General features: G+C 42.9%; 2 protein-coding genes across 2 annotated transcripts; one reads left to right on the top strand and one right to left on the bottom strand.

The window, feature by feature from the left end:
- Positions 1-16,749: 16,749 nt before the first annotated feature.
- LOC124052088 (beta-1,3-galactosyltransferase 9) lies at positions 16,750-18,203 on the bottom strand. The gene has a single exon (XM_046375999.1). The coding sequence runs from the start codon at positions 17,863-17,865 to the stop codon at positions 16,750-16,752; it is 1,116 nt and encodes a 371-aa protein (XP_046231955.1). The 5' UTR covers positions 17,866-18,203.
- A 988-nt stretch (positions 18,204-19,191) lies between these two features.
- Positions 19,192-23,236, top strand: psmd5 (proteasome 26S subunit, non-ATPase 5). Its single transcript, XM_046374606.1, has 10 exons — positions 19,192-19,425; positions 19,840-19,984; positions 20,074-20,187; positions 20,267-20,395; positions 20,755-20,864; positions 20,998-21,140; positions 21,338-21,529; positions 21,656-21,765; positions 22,114-22,254; positions 22,422-23,236. The coding sequence occupies exons 1-10, from the start codon at positions 19,253-19,255 to the stop codon at positions 22,677-22,679; spliced, it is 1,515 nt and encodes a 504-aa protein (XP_046230562.1). The 5' UTR covers positions 19,192-19,252; the 3' UTR covers positions 22,680-23,236.
- The last annotated feature ends 1,107 nt before the right edge of the window (positions 23,237-24,343 follow it).

Below are 24,343 nucleotides of genomic sequence, written 5' to 3'. Positions count from 1 at the left end.
AACTCTCCTGTAAAGCAAAACTGTTCCAGGCCCTTGACTGTGCCTGGGAATCACTTTCAGATGGTTCTGATAGCTGGATATTATCCGACTCCCTGTGGCCACAGTGACTGCAGGAAATTGGAGAATTTTCCTATAGACACAAGTCATGAGGCCCTGTGACCCTGTGTCCTGTCCACACCAGTGAGATGACTTCCTCTTCCGGATGGTGACACAAGCCATCACCATCAGTATGGCTAAGCTGAATGTCTCTTCTTATTAAAGACACACTTTGACTTAGAGCGTGGAGTCCTTACACAGCGAAATGTGACTTACTGTAGCTCTTAGCCTGAAGCACAGGGCTTTCCATTATTGACATCTTTTCTCAAATCTGCTGTTGAGAAAAATAAATTGGGTTTCCTGGAGCCAAACAAGCCCTTAGGTAAGCCTGACTCCCTTTAAATGCATTTATTTTCAAATCTATCAGCTTGGCCTCCATTTACCAAAACCTCTGCAGGATAAGGGAGAGATTGAACAGATTTAGGATCCATCCATACAAATGAAAGCCTCCAAGTGGGGAGGTCACAAGGTTTTTACGTGCTGCAGAGCTGTCCCAGGTGATCCTGTTGGGACTGATGTCCTTGTGTCAGCATCGTTGGGTCTAGTCGATCACATAGGCCCATGCAGGAGATTGGCAGAGCTCTGACTCAGCTGCCAATCTTAACTCCTTCACCCTCTCTTTCCTGCTCTTTCATTCCTTAGGCTGGTTCTCCCTTTCCTATTTCTGTGACCCTACCTCTGCCTCCTGCCTCTCATATGCCACGAGAGGAAGCCAAGTTTGGAGGGGAGAGAGGAAAGGCTTATCCTTTCTTTAAGTCCACCAAAACTCTCTCTGCAAAAACCCTCAGGGCTATATAATAAACATTTCATTTCCTCTGGCAAGCAATAGGTAGGCTTATATGATGTAAAAGAGCAGAAATAGTGACTGAAAAATGCTTGTCATTCTGTGTTTCTCATGCCAGGTTCATTCCTCCAGCTGAAGGGCTGGATCAGTGTATGAAGAGGCTTTTCATTCTGAAGGACATTTAGTTATCTTACTGCAGAGGGATAGAGCCGCTTTACCTTTAATAGAGTGAATAAAACAGGACATGTTTTATTCAAAGATACGGGCCCAAAAGGATCACACACGGAACGTGTTGGTGGCAGAATTGAATGTTGCTATACAAATAGATTTTAAACAGTAAAAAGCTTTTTCTTAAGCTTTTGTTAACGCCGCTATTTTAGTCAGAAAAATTTGTCTGGAACATAACTGACAAAACCCTTTCAACAAACTTTTACCTTTTATCTTAACCTTTTACAAACCTTTTTTCTGTTATTAAATATTCCTGCAGAGTTTGGTTGACAGATGGGATGCTTTTTTGGACACTGTAAGTTTCTGAATCTGTACAGAGCCGAGCCAAGCCACACAGCCCATAGAGGTGGAAACGCATAAATCTGTCCTGTTAGAAGGGGACTTTGGAGCACTTTGAAGTACTTGGTGAGAGAAACCTCGCTTTGTGCTTTTTCCCATTCGTCTTCCATCATCTTGACACCAAGATCCTCCCTTCATGTAGTTCAAAAATATTAAGGAAGCCTATAAATTTGCTCCTGGTTGGACTCAGCAACCCTAAATTGTACCTCTGGAGCATATATATATATACATACATATATGTATGTATATATATATATATACATAAAACAAAGTATTTTTGTCATTAAAATCAGAGGTACGTGAGCAGCATGGGAAAATGTAGAACAAAGCTACCTTTGTTAGCCGCAGAGAACACTCGCCTACAATCCTACGGCAAGGCGGTACGTCAAATGTCAAATCTGTGTGCTCATTTGGCCTTTACTTTCCTCTGAAGTGGGTACAGTGGAAGAGCGGGTGGTGCACGAGATGCACCAAAGTGGGACTTCCAAGTAAATGTGGTAGCCCAAGGTGAGGTGTCAGTATGGCGAAAAATTAGGTTTGACGCCGGGTAGCTGCACGAGGACCACATGTGTGCTCAAGTCAGCATCATTCAGTCAATGAACTAAAGCATAGCAAGTCCCGTATAAATGCTCTGCCTCCTCTCTGGCTAGACCGACACAGGGACCCTTCTCACTCTTTTCCTAGTGCCAGACGGACGATTAAGTTGTTGTTACACCTCCCTAGCCAAAACAAATACTAGTAATGACAATACTTAGGCTCCATTCGTATGCCTGTGGTGTATTTAGGTATGAAAGAGCATCACACAGTACATGGGATGGGTGGAGGATAAGGAGAATATAATGCTTTCATCAGACTGTCTGCTTATTTTCCTGTGGAAAAATAAGCACCCTTTGCTACTCTCACCCTTTAATTCTTATGGTTTCTAATCTGAGAGCTGCACTTGGCCCTTAGCTGCTTTCTGCGCTTATCTCCGCTTAAAGTGTGATTGTTGGGTTACATGGTCTCCATGATTACATCATGTTTCGTTTCACTTGGTCCAGACTGAAATATTTCATCACCAGTTGAGTGGATTGTCTTGAAATTTCATGCATTTGTTGTCCCAGAAACTTCTGAGTTTTCTGTAGTGTCAGCAGCAGTTCAGCCTTTCTGGTGATTCCCTTTCTTTTTATCTCGTACCATCGTTAAGTCAAACATCACAAGGCCAAATACCTGCTAAATGAATCACTTTCCCTTTGACCTCAGGTGTACAGGTTACAGCCAATTAGCAACGGTTAGCCTGCTGATAACAAATAAGCCGGCTATCAGGTTACCTGCTAAACATCACAACATGGTTTGTGAATTGTTGCTGTGACAGTGTTTGCATGCTGATGTTAGCATTTAGCTCAAAGCATTGCTGTGCCAAACTCAAGCCTCACACGACTTCTAGCTTGGCCGTTAGCTCGTTTTTTTATGTTATGGTGCTGACCCTGAGAAACTGCAGTACATTCCTGGATAGCACTAAACCGACTGAATGTTTCTCTCTTTTTCCTTCTTTCCTCTTTCCTCAAACCATTTTTTGTGTGTGTGTGTGTATGTGTTTTTGTTGTAAAAGAGAAGTATTTTAGTGGAATGCGCGGAGGCATGTCCATGTGAGAGCATATAAATGATAATGATACAGCAGAATTCGACTCTGTGAGAAGGAAGGGAGAATTGCTGGGTGTGGAGGGTAAGCCCAGCGTGAAGTGCCCACAAAGACATCAGTAAAAAGGACTGAGGGCTGTTGGATTGGACAATGGTGAAATATTTTTCATGATTAAAAGCACCGTAATTGCACTGATTGAGCGGATGTTTTGCAACTTTTTTTGGTCATTCCTGTTGCTCAATTGCAGATCATTTTTGTTGCAACTGAAATCATCATGAGTTAAAAGACACTAAGTCTGTTTGTATATGCCTGCAGTCAGAAAATTAAATCTGCATAATTTCCTTCTTGTAAAACATTGCTGAATGGTTTTATGACACAATAAGTGCTAGAATCTGGAAATGATCATTTCTAAAACTCAGCATTAAAACAGATGTAGGAGGCGAGTAGTACATCATCAGAAGATCTGGGAAATAATTACGACACAGTATGAATAACCGCCTCTCTTGGACAGAAAAAAGCAGTTTGTTCCATAACATCACTGTAACTGTAACTGTTTTTATTGCACATTTCCACCATGTTGCCTCACATTGTCTTCAGTGTGAGTTTTTCCTGGTTTCCACTTTTTCATCCAATGAATGACACATGAGAATTATGTCAGCCAATGATGACATATAATGAACAGGGCCAATCTGAATTTGATCAGCGTCCTCCCCTAGGTCGGTGGAAGACTTAGGTGCACATATTTGGCAGGAGTTTCTACAATTTTCAATAAAAAAAATTCAATTTTGCATTCTTTGGACCATTATTATTACCATATTTACATTTACGTTTACACTAAAAAAACAAAATCCAAAAAGCTTAAGGACAAAACCTGCTAAAGAAGTCCACTGGGGACCAACCATAACCATCAGATCTGGATCAGATCAGATCCCTGTTGATTTGAGGTGACCTTTAAGCTGAGCACTGGGGTAAAATGCACCAAGAAGCTGATCTCTCTCTTTATTCATTAGTTTAGTCTCATATCTTGTATTATCTTACTGCCTCACAAATATTCCAGCCATTCTCAAGAGTGACAGTGAATATTCAACTTACATTCACCACACGGCTACAAACACGACAATGCTGATGTTGCTCTGCATCTGTTGGATGTTTAAAAAAACATAATCAAGAGAAAACAACAGCAGGTGTACTTTTAAAGCATCATCCACATGCTGTAGCACAATAATCAGTATCTTCCTCGTCGGCCTGTCAGTTTGACAGTCCAGTAGTTTGCTCAAAAGAACAGACAACATTTTCCGATCAAAGTCTTTCCCTTTCATTTTACATTTCTTCAGCAGTTTTTAAAGTCTTTCAGGGGATGTTTAACCTCCCAATCTCCTCAGGCAGGTTTGCCTAACCTCTGGGATTATTTCAAGACATGACATCAGCTGCCACCGAGATCCTCTGTGTGGTGATGATACACTATCTAACGAGTGAGTTGGTCTCGGTGGAAACGCAGTGTCCACGGTAATGACAGGCAACATGTTTCTCTTCTAAACAAACAGTCCCTCAGGGCTCTTGTGCTGCTTTGTGTTGGACTGGACTCCCACTGTACTCAGAGCCATGTTAATCTGCGGCTCTGGCACATGTGACTGACTGTAACTGGAGTGACTTATACTTACATTGAATACAGTCTCTATGTCCCTCTGTTATTTCTGTGGGAGGGAGGGAGCCAAAGAGACGGGCCATTCCAGCGCCATTTCCAGTGGCAGTCAACGAACGCTGGCCCTCTCGCAGAACAGGAGGCTGTGAAACGCTTAGAGCTCCTTGCGTGTTCGAGTAAACACCCTCTTTTTGGTCTGGGGCCCCTCCAAGGGTCAATACACTGTTACATCACAAAAGCTGGATTCATGGTTAAGTTGCTCCAAGGTCTTGAGGAGGAGAAGAAGGGCACAGTGCTGCCTCTAACGTGCTCTTTGTCACTGTCATATGACGGCCCTCTCCTGGCATCATTATTCTCACCCCCTTCTAATCTCTCTCACACCTCCTTTCTAATTAAACAGATGTCTTATCTTTCATTTTATAACGCTGCCCCCTTTCATTCGTACCAATTTTGTCGATGCTGTTGCACTCCTCCTTTCCTGTCTATTCATTTTTGGCAAAACATACGCCCTATGTTGCTGTCTCCCATTTTTCCTGGATCCAGGTAAATGAAGGCTCTGAGAGAGAGTTTTGGCGACTGTGGCCACTGGCTGCCCTCACCACAATGTAAAGTGTGCAAACCCTTAGGTAGCGGTTTCAAACTTAGAAATTCTCTTTGGACACATCTGAATCATCTGTGTTACTCACAAAAACTTCAACAACTGGGACATCAGTGAGGAAAATATGGCTCATATTTTTACAAAGGGTGCATTTCTTTTTGATATGCCTAAATACAGACAGATCAGGCTGCAAATGTTCATGTGATGCTTGAGTGTGACGGGCCCACAGAGGGACAATGCTACCTCTGGTGGTTGTGTGTGCACAATGCATGCTGCAGAGTCAGTCATTTAAGGCTTAGCTATTAGGAAAAGCTCCGGTTTCGTGCAACTTGGGACAGAACAAAGTCAAATATTACAAAATGATTTCTGAAAAGTCAATCATCACCCACCTGGGGCGGAGGGGGACCAGTAATCTCTCCACAACAAGAAGCGACCAAACAAATACAATCACATAATCCCCCTGTACATGGAGAGGGCTTGTTACAGAAAGTCTAATAGTCAAGAGACAGGGAGAAAATTAGTAGCTAGCTACAGCCTGCTATATTTTTCTTTGAGCATATACAATAATTAACTTTATATATACATTCCCAAACCCAATGCTTAGCCATCCCCAGCTGTGTATTTTTGGTGCCTGCAACCAGGCGGAGGCCACTGTCATTTCCCAATAAGGACTCAGTCTTATGCAGCCTTGTCTCATATGAAGCCTCCTGGCTTAAACCGCCACACTTGTCCCAGTAAACCAAACCTTAATGACAGGCTTGTCTAAAGCTGGAGTCTGTAAAAAAGCCTCTGGGCACTTCTATTTGTCTCTGTCTATTTCCTATATCTTCTGTTCTGAGTTTATGTCCACTTTTCTTCTATATTCCTGGTTTTCGCTTCCGGTTATGGGAGAAAAAAAAAACTGGCACTTGGACATTTGTCCTGTGATGTTCCTGGTTTCAGTGACTGAAATAGAAGATAAGTGAGCAGTTTATAAAATTTGATTTCACTCCTTCCTTCTCTCAGAGGCAGGCAGGATGCAAGCTCAACCGAAATCCCGACGGGGCCCTGTTTTTTTCCTCTTTTTTTCTGAGCCTATTTTGAATGGGGCCTTTCTACAAAACTCATTAATATCATAGTACAGTCACACCTATATTCGCTAGCTGAACTTCCTGCAGAAATCCAAACAGGTCCGAAAGAGACAGATGGACTTTTGAGAATTCCCCGTGTTTGCCTCCCACTAGAACAGCCGTCCTGTGTAGGGCCGGGGCTCTGCCTTATGAAGGGCACTCACTAAGGCATCACTGAGACTCGTTTCACAGAAAACATCCATCAAAAGGCTTCATTTAACTAGAGATGAAAGATGAGCCTTTTAACTCCTTCCTCTACCCTAAGCTTGGCCTGTTGACTTTCTCATCTGTTTACGTTCCAACACATAAACATCGAAAGCACCTTCTGTATGGGACTCTCCTTCCCTCACATGATTAGTGAGGGTCTGCATGAAGCCCCGGCTACATGCGTGATGAAGAAACATGGCGCCCACACTGGATCAAAATGCTTGCTCTGTTCTGCACAGGGTGCTCACTATGCAAACGTGTATGTTGGAGCAGCATCACTCTTATGCACAGTGCTTCAGGTCCTGGACAGATTTGCTAAGGCAGTCCATATTTAGCATGTGCTTGTGTGTATATTAAAGTATCGTATTAGGAAAAAAAGGCATATGGGAAGTTTTCATGTCAAACTCACCTGTATGGTACAATGAAAATCCAAAAACATGGCTTAGGTCAACTTCTGTGACAATGAAACCCTCAGGCATTCATGCATTCCCAAGAACTTTTTTTCTGTCATTAATGTGCTAAATAAATCTGCACAGGCTATGACAGGAAAAGGAAAAGACAGCATCATAATATGGCTGCCACACAGAGGTTTCCTTTCCAATCGTAAACATGCGTCTTGTGTTGGGATTTGAATGTGATTGAATGTCTAATTGCAGCAATTTCTCTTTGATCTGCGGCTTCTCCTTCCACATGTCAAAGTGTTTTCAGCAGGACTCAGAACCTCAGTGTCGTTCTCTGCCATTGCTCTGCGTGTGTGTGTGCGTGTGTGTGTGTTAATGACTATATGAGAGGCAAGCCGAAAAGCATTTTTGACAGCAGAACTATAAATATAATAGCTTAAATAAAGAAAGAAGGCAGCAGGTCACGACTGCTTGAAACGTTTCTTCCCTTACAGCAGGGGTGTGTCCAGAAGGGGGGCCTGGGGTGGTACAGGCCACCCAGAAAAACTGACTGGCCATCCCAAGAACCAAATGTTTGACAAGTCTTTTTGAACATGCACTGTTTCCTTTTGTATGTAGCCTACTTTTGGAGGCACAGTTTCTTTTTCAGGTAAGTATATGTAAGCTTTACATTATATTTGCATGCTCCATATGTTCTGCTATTATTTATTTTTCTTATAATTTTTTATGTGCTCATTGTATGTCACTTTGGGGGAAAAAGCTAAATGAGTGTCATGTTAAACAAAACAATTAAAAAAAATAAACAAAGGAATGAAAAACAGGAATCAAATAGCCTGGGCCCCCACACGCTTCAGTCGCTGTATGTGAAATAAAGACAACGCTGCATTTACTGTCATGGTCACTGTCATTTACTGTCACATGAAAACAGAGGCAGAATAGGTTGTCATCCAATTATCTGGATCCCCTCTGGTATCCTATGGCAATTTCATGGCACGTGACAATATTATTTATGATAATTTGGATGTGCGAGGCATTCACAAGGTGTCAATCTGCTGTGGACATATGAGGTCAGGCTAATCCAGAGTCTTTTCATTGATCCCACAACAGTCTTGTGCTGGAATTAAATTCCCCACTCAGACCTCAGCAGCCTTTACTTTCCACACTCGTAAGAGCTGCCATGAAGTTCCAGATTAAAAAAATACATTTGAAATATCTTGTTATGTTAGTCATGTAGTTTTTGCAGTGTTGGAAACAACTCGGTTTTCCTCTGAAAAATGTTGACATGTGGGAATATTTTGGCACAGCGTGATCACAGCCTTTAGGGGCGAAGGATGTCACTTAAAGCACAAGCATCAACAGACTGTCACAGGGCTGACACATGACATGAAATGAAGGCTCTTTAACTCAAACAAGTACATACAGTAACCAACATATTCATAAGATGCAGAACTTTGTAGTTAAAAGGGTGGAGCACTTCCTGCCATTAAAAGACCAGATTGAGGCTGCGTGAGGGCAGGTCTGCTGCATCCACACTGTGTGCCTAACATAAACTGCAAACACTATAAACTGTACGTCTGTGGCAAAGGCACCCGGCACCTCTGAGGCATATCACAACCTCTGCTATAGGTGGCATAACACTGCGCGCACACACGTACACACACATACACACACAGATCAAGATACCCTTAAACCCAGTACCCATAATTCATTTAAATGATTGGATGAAACATAGCAATAACAATAATGATACAGCAACCAGCATCGTGCTGCTGCAGAAAACAGGGAGTTACTTTTGCTTTCAGAGATTAAGAGAGAAATTAGATCAAATTAAAGCAAATTTTAGGAGTTGGGGACTCTGCAAAGGATGGATTAACAAACTGAACCTCCAGACGCTGAGATAGTCAGGCATTTATTCCCCATTACAAAACCAAAAACTTTGGATCTCACATTTTCTCACGAATTGAAGTATCTTTCATCAAACCTTCCCTGACTGCTAAAAGCTGCATCTTTTAAACTTTTGGCCCCCAGTTTGTTCCTCTTTCCTTTACAAATGAGGAAAATCTCAAACCCAAACCATGATGGCTCCAATGACATAATCAGCGTTGATGATGTTGGCATCTTCGGGATTATTGTCTCAGACTTTGGAAAGGGTTCAGAGAGACATTGAACAACTGTTTTCACAGGCTGAGTAATACTCTGCGGGACAAGTAAACTGATCTTCGTGTGTAAAATACGTGGAGTGCCCCTTTAAGAAAATGTTCTCCAAGCAGTGTCTCGGCTGCTATGGATGAGAGCCAGATGAGATGAGTGAAGACCCTTTGACCAGACAATAGTGATGCACACCCTGCATTCTTTACATAGCAGCTGATCAGCGAGGAGCGGACCGGGCTGCAACATCAAGCCGGGCCCTCAAACATCTCCGGAGCCACAGGACTCTGACAGCCTCACACTGGTCCCTGCAAACTGGTCTGCCCAGTCATCTGTCAGTTTCCGTTTCATTCGTTGCATGTCTGGGTGTTCATACTGTGAGAAAGACAGCAGTGAAAGTGAGGTAGCATCTTCCAGGATTAAAAGAAGAAGAAAACTGAAACAAAATAAGAGGGTTATGATAAAATAATCCCAAAACCAGTTCTCTGGCACCTGATCCAACAGAATTACTTGGCACAAGTATAGAGCTCGCATAGCTGAGCACACCAAGTCAGAGCTATGATTACAGAATAGTTGCGTCTCTTTCTCAATAAGAGACAATGGACTGGTTCCATTTTAGCACAGACATGTTTTTCTCTCAAGCTGTTCACATCCACTGGAGCTGAAAAGGAATCTCAGTAAAAGAAAATTACAAACACAAGATAAAGCTCTGGCAGGAAGGCCAATAAAATGTATTATAAGATGCCCTATGATACACAGTAATGCACAGATAAAAGTCACCAATAAAAACCCGCTGACCAGCAGAAGCTGCAAGTCTCAGTGCAATGAAACCTCCGCCTGCAGCCTTCGCTGTGGAAAAGCAGCTTACTGCAGCGTGTCTCACGTCTGGCAGGTTGAGAGTCCTCGCTGAAACAAAACCCTATTCAGGTCAGATTAAGATCACATTCTGAAGGAGGACAATGGGACCACTGATCTGGGGCCAGCAGAAATAGAGAAGATTGCTTCACTGCCCTTAGCTTGAGACACACTCTAGACGGCTGCTAGAAAGCAACCACAGACACTTAAAGTAAATCCACACACACTTTTGAGTGAAAGGAGTCTTATCGATCCGCTAATCTTATCAGCTGAACTGACTGTGAAACACTAAACATAAAGTTGGGGAATGGTTGCAACATAAAAATTATTTATAAGTTCATGATACCTTATGGCGTTTCACTTGGTTGTTCAGGCTCTTGCACTTTTGACTCTTCTGTAATTTCTCTTCCATTTTGTAAAGACGCTTACTGGATTCGCTCTGTCAGAAAGCTCAGTGAGAGGATCTCAAATCTGGCCATTAAATAAGCTACAGACAGCAGCCGGTTAGCTTAGCTTATCTTAGCTTAGCGCAGCACAAAAACTATTAACAGAGAGAAAGAGCTGTAGCCTGGCTCCATCCAAAGGAAACAAAATTCACATACCAGCTCCTCTGAAGGTCTCTGATTAACACTCTATATCTCGTTTGTTTCAACCATACAAAAACTAAAACGTAAAAACCACAGTTTATCGTTTTATGGACCGTTATGTTCTGAATTATTTCATGGCTCTGAGAGTTTGCCAGACAACCAGTGAGTGTTTAAAGAAATGGTCCAGCCTCTTTAAAACAATGAACTGCCATTTTGCACTTAAGTTTTTGAACAGATTGAGCAAACAAGATATAAAGCTTTAATTTCTCTGCTGTTGCAGTGCTTGCGCTAAGCTAAGCTAACTGGCTGCTGGCTGCAGCTTCACATGAGCTTTTTATCAGATGACAAAGATGTTTTGGCAAAATGTGAAAGAACTTTTTGCTTTTACTCCCTCAGTTTTTAAGTCACCCTGCTCTGACTGCCGAGGCTTTCATTTACGTAGCGCCTTTCAAAAGCGGACTTACTAAAATGAATACCGAGACTAAAAAGGAAAATTAGACGCCATGCTGAGGGAAATAACGTCGTGTTGGCGGGCCGTGGGGTGAGATGGTGAATCTCTTCACTTGAGGCATCTTTTATGTGAGGTTTTGGCCACACTGTCACATATCATGATACAACTTTTTGAGATGGTCATGTGGTATCCTCATGAACCGCCCAGAATTTCAAAACAATGTTACAGAAGGATTTGGCTGTAGGATTCAATTCATTCCAGTAGTCACACAAAAATAGCAGTATAAATCTGTGGCAAGTGCACTGTATCGGATCTCTGAACCTCAACTGTGGACCACAAAGTTAGGTTTGATTCACAGATCCAAGCTGGCCGTGCCACTGTCATTGATTTTGGACACCATTAACCAGTTCCTGTGGAGCTACTGAGGAGGAAGCTGATGTGTGGCATGATGAGATGGTTTGATTGGGAAACCCGGCTTTATAATTACTGTTATTACAAGTCAACCCTCCCCATAAAACACTTAAATGCATGTATGCTCTCTAACTCTCTCTCTCTTTCTCTTTGACTCTTTCCTGTCCAGCTCCGTGACTCTTGTTCAGAGAGGTATTTCAACATTTTAACAAGACGACACGAGGAGGCATCACAATATCTAACCCCAACCAATATTTTAAGTATTTATTAGTGTAGGAAGTATCCCTGGCTGGCAACTTAACACAACGCAGTTATAATAATTTCATATATATCTATATTGTGCCATATATATATAATTTGTTATATAAATCCGAAGAAATTGTATTTATTCAAGAGATATTTATATATTTCCAAATACCTCACTCTCATGACAACCGAACAAAGTGTCTCAGTTGAAGGCCACAAGGTGTTCCTGAAAGCCTTGAGAGACTTGTGTTTTTACACATTTATTAACCGTGTTGAACACAAGAAAACAACCTTCCCAAACACATAACCAAAATAAGCCAAAAAAAGTGAGATTTATTTTTTTTTATTTTTTACATTTTCCTGTCACTTGTTCTATTCACTGGCTGCATGTTGTATGTGTGGTTTTGTTCTAATTTTATTGCCTTGGCTGTATAATAGTGATACGGCGGCTGTTTTATTTGCTGGACATGTTGTTACCATAAAACTCAGTTATGGGAAATACTTGGACCTCGGGAGGAGTATCTAGTTCTACGCAGAGTTAGAATAGAAGTCTCTCTGACTAATACTGTAAAGTGGTATTGATGTCTGACTTGACAAACTTTCTTGGATTTTAAAAGAAAATACGTAACCCAGAATTTTCTGTGACGGGTTTAGTAGCTGGAGGAGAACCGGGGAGCGTTAGAGTGTTAGCAGATATCTTGATCACCTGGCAGCGAGCATGTGACTCAAAGTAGAGGGGAAGATACCACATAACCACACCAGAGCCTGTGAACATACAGTACAAGCCTCTAATAACATGTGACCTGATATAGTCCACTACAGACTGAGTCTCCACCCACCGCGGGTCCTAACAGTCGTGACTGAGGATCCCTTTGATAAATCGGCACACTGACAGGCCCGGCCCAGTGGAGCAGCTACGACTAGAAGCACCACAGGAAATTACCAAAAGATTTCATAATTTTGAATGGGTTGCCCACACACGACCAAAAAAAAAGGAGGCCAGAAAGAGAAGGCAGGACCAGCTTACATAACACGCATGTTTTTTTATTATGTGTTCTTGTTTGTTTGTTTTTTAAATCTGATTCTGGCATTTTAGCATTGCGGCTCTGTCAAATCTTACAACAACTACTGGACGGTTTGTTGTGAATTTATACTGACGTGATTCCCAGCGACTTCAGGGATCCCACATGCTTTTAATTCTTTAATTCCACTTTTCATTTTTAATTAAGTTAATTAAACATCAATAATTTGCATCAGGGATGGCAAATTGAACCTTATTGCAAATCAACTTTGGCCCCGCTTCAGTGCTAGCATCAGGTCAAAATGTTGAATTTTTTTAAACCAACAAATGACGTTGGTGACCCTCATGAATTTTGGACGATGGATGGATGAGGACTCCTCTGGGGGAATCTGCAGGAACCCAGTAAATCCTGGCTTTGGCCCTCAGAGGTGGCTTTATTTTGTGCTCAGGTGTGTCTTCCTATAACTTCATATGATCTCAGGCTACAGTCACCAGGACAAAATGGTATGTTTATATTCATAATTTCACCTAAAATAAGAACTGCTGAACGTTAACAAAGAGAGAGTGAAACTGTACTCATGTTCACTCCAAGACCTGTTTGAAAACTGCGGATCTATTTTTGTTTAATGCACTTAATTTCATCCAGATGGAGAAGTTTTTTAAAAAATCTTCCTACAAGAACAGCCAAAAGCTATAGAATGTATAATTAAAACATAAGTAGTCAAAAGAAACTGCACTGCAGGAGAGGCAAAATAAAGAAAACAAAAACTACCGCCTTGGCAAAGATACCAAAACCTCAAAGGAAAGATTATGGAGTCTTCAAAAAGGGAAAGGAGAAGAAACCACAGATGTCGTCAAAAAGAGGGCTTATCCTTGAGGTTACTGCTTCTACGTAAATGAACGTGGGCTGCAGGGCCACATGAACACTGAGCCTCTGATCTGAACAGCAAACTCACGAGAATCCAGCGGCATCGCACACTCACGTATAAAAACGCACACAGTAAGTTCTCACGAATGACATGTGCACAAACATGCTAAATTAAAATGACAGTTATTTCTTTCATCAGTGGAGACATTAACTCAAGCTGACCCTCCCCTCACATCAGTGGCCGTGGCCCTGGAGCCCCCAGACTCAGGTCTGTCAGTGTAAGCAGTCCAAGGAAAACAGCGTTTCTCTGGTTTGATGGGTCCGTCTCTGCGGAGATGCGTCTCTCTGAGGGGAGGCATTCATCAGAGCGCAGCACCACCCACATGCAGTTTACCGACCCCTCGACCTCACATCAACAGCATCTACAGGCCGCGTTACGAGTGTGTGTGTGCGAACGTATGTTTGTGCTGCAAGCATTGAAGTGTATCTGTGGTTCGGTGGGCCTGATGGCTTCTCTCGCTTTGCAGACCCTGTTGCCATTTTCTCTTGGAAGATCTTCTGAGCCAGCAGCTTATGTTGCTGACTTTGTAAAAAGAAGAACTGCACTCACAAATGGATTTGGCAAGTTTTTCAGTTTCACAGCAGCAAGAAAACAAACATGTTTGAGTTGTATGTTTTTTAAGCGTGGACATAAGGCCACCACTTAGACCCTGCTGTGGACCTTTATCTTAAAAGTCTAACCCTAACCCTTTGACAAAAGGATATCACTCTCATAAATATGAAGCTAGAGCCAAAAAATGGTTAGCTTAGCTTAGCATTAAAAAAAAAAACAAGTTGAGGCAAACAGCTAGCATGACTGATGTTATTTTTTAATTCGCACAAAAACAAAATAGGTTATATTCAAGTTGGGTTTTCCAGGGGTTTATACTTTACAGAGGTGAAGTGCAGGACTCTTCCCTGGCAGAGCACAGTGCCTTCCTGGAGTTGCCTTGGAAGGAGTCATACCAGCATTTCCTCCCAACTCCTACATGCAAAGCTAAGCTAACCAATTCCTGGGTGTAGCTTCATATTCAACAGACATACATAAGAATGGTATTGATCTTTTCAACTAACTGTTGAAACCAAGTAAGTGTTCAACAGGTAAAACCTGTTGATGTTGCTGTTTGGGTGCTTCACAGGAAATCATGGCACCAGTAGGATGGCAGCGACCACAAAATGACACCAGTCTAAAACTAAAGCCTCATGGGGCCAGTTGTTCAGGAATGGACAGACAGAAAGACCAGGTAGAGAAGTGAGAGGTCAGGGATCATGTGGAGCTGAGGCCAAGGATGGTGGAGGTGTTGATGCTGATTAATCCAGATTAATCCTGGCGAGCGATCCGGGTACACAGCGATGGTATGCCAGTCAGATTATTGCTGTGACTAGGCACCAGCCAGAGTGATTATAGACATGCTGAGATGTTATTCTTTGAATACCTTGGCCTGATGTGGCGAGACAGGCAGCCAGGGAAAGCTCTGCAGACACAATGGAACCTGGCCAATGTGGAGTGCAGAGTTGCAGTGTGAACCACTGGCAGTAAAACACAAGAGAAAAGGTCTGTAGAGCACCCAAACATTTTGTTTGGTCAGCTCGCGGTGCTGGGATAGAAGCCAGACTTTCTTGTTGTGGAATTTAGGGAGGGAGAAGTAGTTTAAGCAGCATTTAAAGGACACGAAGAATTGCTGGAGATCTAAAATGGAAGCGAGACAGTCATCTCCTGCACCACCTGAACTCGCACATTTGTGTCACACTGAAACAGAATGATTTGCAGATCTTTCTCCTCTAGAAAGAAGGTACGGCTCACATTTCTGTAAATAACTGAGGACTTTGATGACCATTTCCCTGCTTATTGATGATTGACAGACTCCTGTTTATTTTACCACTAGACCACCAATAATGTTATGAGGATATGCAGATCTCATTTCAAAACCAGACTTATCCAGATTTGGACTGAAATATTTCAAATGAAGACCCGGTGACATGTTCACAGACAGTTCTGTGAGTTGTTCTCACTAAACTACAGGCAGACGTGTGGTGGTTGCACAGGGAGTTTGTTGCTTTACTTCATGTTGGACACTAGATGTCCTCCTTGTTAAGGGGTCTTCAGTCAACTCTATTGTGTCCTGGAATTGATGTCAAATAAAACCATTTCTTGGAAGTCCGTCAAGTTGTTTTTTTACCTTTTAGGCTTTAATCTATTAGAATATTATATTAAAACCATTTCTCCACATAAGCTTGATTTTGTGATATTGTACTGACAAATGTATGTGTTTTATGATATGCAGTCTTTGTGCAGTTGCAATTCATTTCTCAGGGGATGGGCTTTAACTGAAGGTGTATTTTAAAAAAGGATCTAAATGTAAGAATTCATATTGCAGCACAGGTTTTGTCCTCGCTACACTGCAAACGTCCACCCACACATTTGTTCTCATTTATTTTGCCTGATTAGACCTCCTCTCAGGACTGTGTGGGCATGTGCAGCCTGGGCTTCGCTGACATATCCCTGACTCACCTGCTCGCTGTGTGATGAGGCCTTTTTCCAGCCAGACATTGTTTGTCTTGTCATGACAGAAGCACTGGTGTTACTAATAACATTAACGAGGGCTCTGTTCCAGCAAACCAGGACAGCATTGAAAAAAGGTGTATACAGCTTTACTTACTTTCAGTCAACATTTTTACCTCTCCGGTCATTTTCATCACCTCTGCATTATCTCTGTGCTTCAGCAATTTGAAAACAACCAGACGTAATGACGATATTATTCACTTGGAAATTAACAACTTCTGGATTTTATTGACTTAGACAATTGGATGCAAAATTCACTCAAGGATGAAAGAATTAAAGCTTAGTCTGTTGAAGCTCTTGTCTAATTCTAAGCCAGATTTTCTCTGCATTTTTATTTACACAAATCTGACAATGTTTGTCTGTTTGTACGTGTGTGTTTCAGGCTGCACATCTCCTTTGTTTGTTAAAGTGATCTTAGCTGTTGTTAGAAGAAATTAACACAGATTTATCAACCATGCTGTCCACAAACAAAGGACAAAGGACAACAAACGTATTTACACACAAACAAACAAAAACGTCTGTCTCTCTTTATCAATTATCCATGTGATGCAGACTGGCCCTGGGAATTGAAGAAGGATACTTTGTCCAGGTATGTGAGGGCCTTGCACATCACAAGACCATAGTAGGTTTTTAACAGCGAGCATCCCCCACCTTTCTGTCCCAGGTCGGCCCACACTGTCTCTAGTTTGTGGCTTGTCATTTCTGCTGAAGTGAACAGATAACGGTAACAGCAGGCGTTGTAGCGGATGTGCTTCTCTCCTGCGAACCGGGCACTGTGGGTCGGTGTCACGCCGGCCTTTCGAGCACAAAGTCCAACAAAGACATCCGCTGGCACAGGCGCACGCACTGCATCAGACGCCACGTACACTTTTCGGACCACGTCCTGGGATAGAACATAAGCCGTCCCCTCACAGTATTCAGGCAGGTACTTATCAGGGTAGAGAGCTGGGGGCAGGTAACCGGGACTGTTGGGGTTCCTGTCAGGGGAGTCTCTCTGAATCACCCTACCGAGATAAAGGTCCTCAGGGTGCCTGTGCAGCCCGAGAAGGTATCCCCCGATGGCAGGTAGGTTGAGGAACACAGAGTCCTTGGTCAACAGAACAAAGCGTGCAACAGGACAGAAGGCAATCACCCAGCGGAGGGCCAGCACTGTCCTTTCTGTTGGGCCACGGAGTGATGAGTCAGCCACAGCGTGACCCTGGACCATGTCCCCATAGCGTTCAAACTCTGTCATGAGGGCCTTTTGTGCAGCAAAAGTCTGAGTCGATCCTAAGAAGAACAGTGTCCTCACAGGGAAGCTTTGGATGAGTGTTTGGTTGGCCCATGTCCTCCTGATTGCATCTCTTTGGGTGACATTAGCTGTAGAGCTGAAGACCAGAGTGAGGAGGAAGAGGTCCGGGTTTCTGCAGGCATCAGGGTTAGCGATGGGGTAGGCCTGGGAAATGTTCTCCCTGGCGCTGCTAAGGTCTAGTTTCCTTGCTTTCTCTCTTACATCAACAACCGTGCCTTCAGTGTAGACCCCAGGCGTGGGCTGCAGGAGGTACTCCTCGACAAAGTCCGCCCCAAACAACAGGGCGTGGAAGAGGAGCACGTTGAAGAGGAGGAAACACCACTGGTGGGTACGCAGCTTGCACAAACAGCACTGAAGCATGACAGAAACAGAGAATTACTACAAACACAGCCAATCAAACTTCGTTTCACATTTATACACTGCGAAGAATTAACTCAGTACCTGCATGACACCTGCCTTAAGAGCCTTGTTGTTCCTCTGTGTTTGTTAGTCTTAAGTGACCAGAGGACCTCCTGCTGAGGTCAGTTCTGCAACAATACTGACAGACAGGGTTTCCACTTTCATGAAACTCTAGCAGCAGTGTAACCCTGCACCCCAACCCCAAGTCACATGCTCCATCAGCAGGAGCGTATTCTGAACATCATGCATACAACATTAATGATACTAAGGTGGAAAAGTCTGACGATACCACAGTGACATTAAGGAACCTTTGCAGACGTTTTAAGACATAAAAACACTTTTTTTATATATGATTTTGCATCAGATGTCAAATTGTACTCTACACCATCAGTTTAAACCTAAACATATATGTATAGCAGTATGTGGTGGCATGAAATTACACTGTACCATTAGCTGCTTGGTGCAACGAGGGACACAACAGGAAGGGAGGGAGGTGAGAGTCCAGGGATCGTGTAGGGCTGACGTCAAAGGTGGAGGTTGTTGATCAAGATTAAACCTGTGGAGTGATCCAGATGCACATCACTGGTATGCCAGTAAAACTGCAGTTGTAACTGGTCACCAGCCAAAATGTGCACAGCCTTTACTGTGTGAGCTCTGGCTTGATGTGGAGAGACAGACTGAAAGCTTTGCAGTGGAACCTGGCCAAGTTTCACTCGAGCATTTTAGTCTGAGTCACAGTGAATCAGAGAAGCAGAGAGTCTCCAAACCTGCTTTCTTACAGGCTACAGCCCAAACATGCTAATGCAAATTTAATGCTAATAACATCGTGAGGCCATAATATGCAGAGTTGACACTATTGGGGAATATACTATGTGCTTTAGGATCTAATTTATTCTAATAATCAAATTTATTGATTTAAGATCAAGTTATATAGCTAGTTGTTGGTTCAAAATAGCTAAGGGTCATAAAATTTCTAGAAATATGGTTACTTGTGGTTAATATTTGCGTTTCCTCTGTGACAAACATCATATTTATGAGCTTCAGAAGATGTGTTATTTGATAAAGAAATAAATGTAATACTGAACACAAATTAAGGATTTTTTTAAGATGTAAAGAAAGTGTGATGTATGCTTCACTATCATTTCTTTCTGACTGATGTGGACAGGTTTAAGGAATGTCAGAAAAACAATAATTAAATGGAAAATTAAGTGGTGCTTTCCATTTACGCCAGCAGGGGGCGGCATCACACTGTAGTTTGGACGTCAGCTTTGTGAAATACGAAGAAGAAGAAGCAGAGGCGGAAGTTGGAGGAATCATTTGCCTGTAGTTTCCCTAAACATTGACAGTCATGGCCGCCTCCATTGCCAGTCTGCTGGATGAAATCTCCGGTGCTGAAGACCCAGTTGAAGAGCTGCAGGTTTTAAAAACGGCTTTATTATCGATACCTGTCAGCGCCTTGAGAGACGCAGTGAGCGGACAGCGGTTCAACGTGATCTTCTCTCTTTTAAACTCAAATCAGAGGTTGGTTTGGCGCAAAGCAGTCGCACCGTTTAACCGCTGAGTCAGTTAGCTGTCAGTGGTGCTCGTTAGATGCTTGATCAGTGAGCTAATATGCCGTTAGAGTGAACCGGATAGCTGCTATTATCTGTGCTAGTTGTGTTCGTAAGCTAGCTTAACTGGCTACAGTGCTAAGCCAGTGCTATTGGATGTAAAATGAGAATGTGAGGTTCTTATCTTATGTACAACAGCTCTACACACAGTAGTCAGATCAGACTCACAGTTTTACATGTCAACAAATGTTGTTGGCATTATTTTATTAACTAAACAATTGTAAAAAATAATCAGTTTATTAACGATGAGAAAATGCTCATTTATTGCAGCCATAGAACAAAAGCTTCGCAGGTTTAAGGTCACTAATGTGAGCCGTGTTCACAGGGAGCAGGTTGAGCTGTGCGTGGACATCCTTGAACGCATCCTAGTGGCCCTCAGCCCTGTGAGCCTGGTCCAGAACTACAGAGCGGAGCTGCAGGCTGGTCTGACCCATCCCAACGAAACCGTTAAGATACTTGCTTTGACACAGGTGGGCTGCTCACACTCTCACACACACACGTGCACACACACATACACATGCCTTTAAACCAGCGGCCTTGTCTATGTTGTTCCCAACAGATCGGCAGAATAGTGGAGCATCCCGACGCTGTCACTGAAATCCTCAACAACCATGACATTCTTCAAGCCGTGATTCAGTGCATCGGAGAAGACAAGATGTCTGTGGCAAAACAGGTGATGACAGAAGCAGTGAAGTATCCTGCATGAGGCTTTTAATGAATCTACGGGATTCCGTAACCGTTTTGTCCCTTAGGCCATCCAGTCGTTGTCTAAAGTGAGTCACTCCAAGCCCGGGTTGGACAAATTATTCCAGAGCGACCTGCTGAAAGTTCTGAAGGATGTGATGGCCACGAGTGACATCATCAGATACAGAATATATGAGGTAGGTTCACCTGTTTGATGCTTTGGGTTACTTTGTGGCTGATGATGCTTTTTTAAAAATTTATATTATTTTGATTGAATCAGTGGAAAAGCTGAAATTTTAATTCAGAGGAGCTTGAATTCACACACATGGAAACGGTGGAACGACGGTCGAATTGAATTTGTTTCCCCCAGTTTATAGTGTGTTTTTTCTTGTCATAAAGCCACTTTGCAGACTCTAATCAGCTGGAAGATTGCAAACACTAAGTCACTCATTCCTGGCTAATCTTACTTTGTTGCTATGATGAAAAGACTTTTCGCTCGGTGACATAAGCACCCATTAAACATCTGTGTAATAAAGACTTTTCTGGCTGCTTGCAGCTGGTGGTGGAAATCTCGTCTGTGTCTCCCATTTCCCTCGGTTACTGTGCCAACAGCAGCTTAATTTCTCAGCTGCTTGGAGAACTGGCTGGGGATGACGTCTTGATCAGGTATAATAAGATATAATAAGATTTATCATACGTTACTGCAGTTGAAGAGTCTCCATGTTGCAAAGCTTTCACAGTCTCCTCATCTTACTCTTCTGTCTTGTTGTAAATGTGTATCTGTTGTCTTTTTCTCCAGGGCCACAGCTATTGAGATGGTGACCACTCTTGCCCACAGTCAGCATGGCCGGCAGTATCTGGCCCAGCAGGGTATCATGGACAAGATCTCCAACATGATCAGAGGAGCAGAGACCGACCCCTTCTCCTCCCTCTACCTTCCTGGTGAGTGTCTTTGCTCTAAACAAAAAGTCTGATTCGTGCTGCAACACTCAGCTGCTTTAGTTGCTGTTTTTTGTGTGTTTGTGTGTATTTAAGCACTCTGTCCAGAGTCCCTGAAGACTGATGAGTTTTTCACCGCTAAATCATAAGTAAATGCGGTATTATTTAGCCCTTTACAATGGAAATGATCACTCCTGTAGGTCTGGTGAAGTTTTTTGGAAATCTGGCCATTATGGACAGTCCACAGCAGGTTTGTGAAACCTACCCGGCCTTTCAGAACAAGGTGTTTGAGATGGCTCTAGACCCGGATCCCGTGATGATCGGTGTGGCTCTGGACACTTTGGGTTTACTCGGATCCACTGTGGAGGGGAAGCAGGTCCTTCAGAAAACAGGTTAGCTTATTGTCTCTCTTATTTTTTCCTGTAGTCTCCCATGTTTTATTTAATAAAAGCCAGAGGCGCCAGAGGAGCCGCGACTCCTCCCAGCATCCTTCTGTCTGATCCTCTCTGTGTCTTCAGGAGAAAAGTTCAAGGCTGTGTTGTCAAGAATGAGCCAGCTTGCCAGCTCTGGAGCTACAGAGCTCAGAGTGCGCAGCTTGGACGCCATTTCACAACTTCTCACCTTACAGGTATGTGTGTGCACATTATGCCAGGGACACACATGAGCTGGAGGCACCTCAAAAGGTCAGTTTGCCCACGAGTAGCCTGGCTGTGCACATTAAAAGCACATTTCTCCAGGCTGGAGTCCTGCTGCTCTGCTCTTTTCAGACACAGAGCTGATCTTCATAATGGCTTTATTACACACAGCCTCTGATTTGTTCCTGGATAAGTGGGGTGTTGCTTCTTCTGCAACAATGAAGTCAAAAGGTCCATGACTTTCCAGCACCTTCAGCTCCAGTGTGTCCCTTCTGTCTTTAAATTCCGCCTTCACAACACAAAGTTGTATTGGTTTATGAAGGCGTGATGTTTCCCTGCAGCCAGAGCAGCAGACAGAAGACCTGTTGGCCCTGACAGAGTCCTGGTTCCACCTTTTGTCCAACCAGCCCATGGACATGATTTGCAGCATTAGCAGTCAGCCGTTCCCAGAGCTGCACTGCGGGGCTCTGAGGATATTCACTGTGAGTGCTCAGCTGTCTGTCAGCACCATCATCTCCTGTCAGTGTTGTGCTGACCTCTTGATAATCTGTGAGAAGAACAGCAGAACTGTCAAGAGTTTGTCCCCTGTCTCCAGTGCTGCTCCTGTAATGTGTGTGTGTGTGTGTGTGTGTGTGTGTGCGCGCTCCAGGCCGTTGCCACTCAGCCATGGGGTCAGAAGTTAATGATCAGCACGCCCAGCTTCATGGAGTTCGTGTTGGACCGTTCGACGGGTCAGACGAAGGAGGCCAAAGACGCCAAGTTTGAACTGGTGGGAGCACTGGTGTGTTCCTCCACAGCAGCAGACATCCTGGGCAGCCAGCATTACATCCGTCTGAAGACTTATCTCAGAGAGGGACCCTACTACGTTTCAGCTGTGGCCTCGGTCAGCACAGAAGGAGCCGACTGATTGAAACACGCTCACATGGGTTTTCAGTTCATGCTTACGTAACGGAGAAGTGCCTGAATGATCCAACAGCAGGTTTACATGTTAAACTCTGCTTTAATAGTAAATACATGAATATGTCTAACCGACGAGCTCAGTTTGTCACAACTTCCATAATTCTGTCTGACCAAACTTCTTTTGAGTGTTCAGTGTACAAACTAAAACATTAACTCGTTAAAGGGCGCTTTTAGTACTGGTTGGTATTTGAAACCAAAGGCAGGCTTTTTTGATAGAACATTAAATATCTCATCGTCGGCTTCAGTCTTCAATGTCTGTCTGTGATAACTCGTGTTTACTTACTGAGTCTCCAGCAGTTACTACTCAAGCTTTAACTGAAGAGGCTTACAAATGTTTCCCATCATCATCACGTTCAGCAGCTCTCAGAGCAAACAGCCTCCCCAGTCAGACCACAACCCTGCAAGCCCTTCAGATTTATTTGTGTCAAAAATATTTTTGTTTGCTTAATACATTGTTGTTGTTGTTGTTGTTTTTGTAATTAAAAGAGGATGCACTCTGACAAAGAAGGTGTTTGTTTACCTTTTGTATTTTGCACAAGAGTCATAGCAAAATAATACACCCAGAAATGTGACTCTCAAAATGTCAAACAGTTTAAATTTTGTGCCAACAAGTGTAATCTTGTATATCTTGTGACGCCGATAAATTGAACTTGAGTGGTTTATTAGAAGCGACAGCGTCCTGTGAGGACAAACATATCACAAATTTATTGTATGGTTTTTAATTCTCCCATCCGACATGTTCAGTATTTTTGACTTGACTGAAGACATACAGATAAACGTGTCACTCGTGAGGTGATTTTTTTATTTGATATGTTCATGTTCTTTAGAGAATCAGCTGATGTTCTCCGTCATCTCCGCTAGAGGGCGACAGTTCAGCTCCGCCATCAGCTGCCAGTGAAAATCTCAAAGTCCAATTTCTAGCAGACACACTCAGATATTTTACTTAGGTGAAAATGGTAATATGATGCTGAAAATACTCTTTGGAGCATTAGATTCACAAGGGCAGCAAAATATGTCATCATCAGGTTAAACAGATTTAACATTAAAAAAGAAGAAACAGAAAGAGCAAAACAACAGATCAAGTCTTTGATGAAAGCACGTTTAATCTGGAACAGTTCATTTTAATTTATAAGTTTCTTGTAACTTTTGAAATGTGAGATCTCGATCTAAAAAGTAAACGGTAAGAAAAAAGATACATTATGGTCATCGGAAATGCAGTCGTGGCGAAGGCATGAAGAACAGGAAGTAGAAAGGATGAATCTGCAGCATGAATTTACAAGCGATTTCAACCCCCCAATCAGACACACGCGTTTCCAGCCGCAGCTTATCGCACGTGATGTGCAGTCATTTAAGAGCTCACTCAGCAGGCTTCATCCTCTGGAGGCCATGAATGTCGTCATCCATCAGACTGACGTGACTAACACTTCAGGCTTTCTGCTGATTTGTCTCATATTGTAGTTTTCCATTTAAAAAACTAAACATATTAAAATGCCACTTGTTGAACATATTCACCATCATTCCTCTAATCTGCTGACAAAGTCCGTGTTTGTGGTGGGATAATCTCACAGACGCACTTCAGTCAGAGTGACTGACTCAGCGCCAAACATCCAT

The sequence above is a fragment of the Scatophagus argus genome, chromosome 20 (assembly GCF_020382885.2).
Source record: "Scatophagus argus isolate fScaArg1 chromosome 20, fScaArg1.pri, whole genome shotgun sequence".
Taxonomy (NCBI): domain Eukaryota; kingdom Metazoa; phylum Chordata; class Actinopteri; family Scatophagidae; genus Scatophagus; species Scatophagus argus.
Note: the sequence above shows the minus strand (reverse complement) of the source record. Positions and strands in the feature narration are given on the sequence as shown.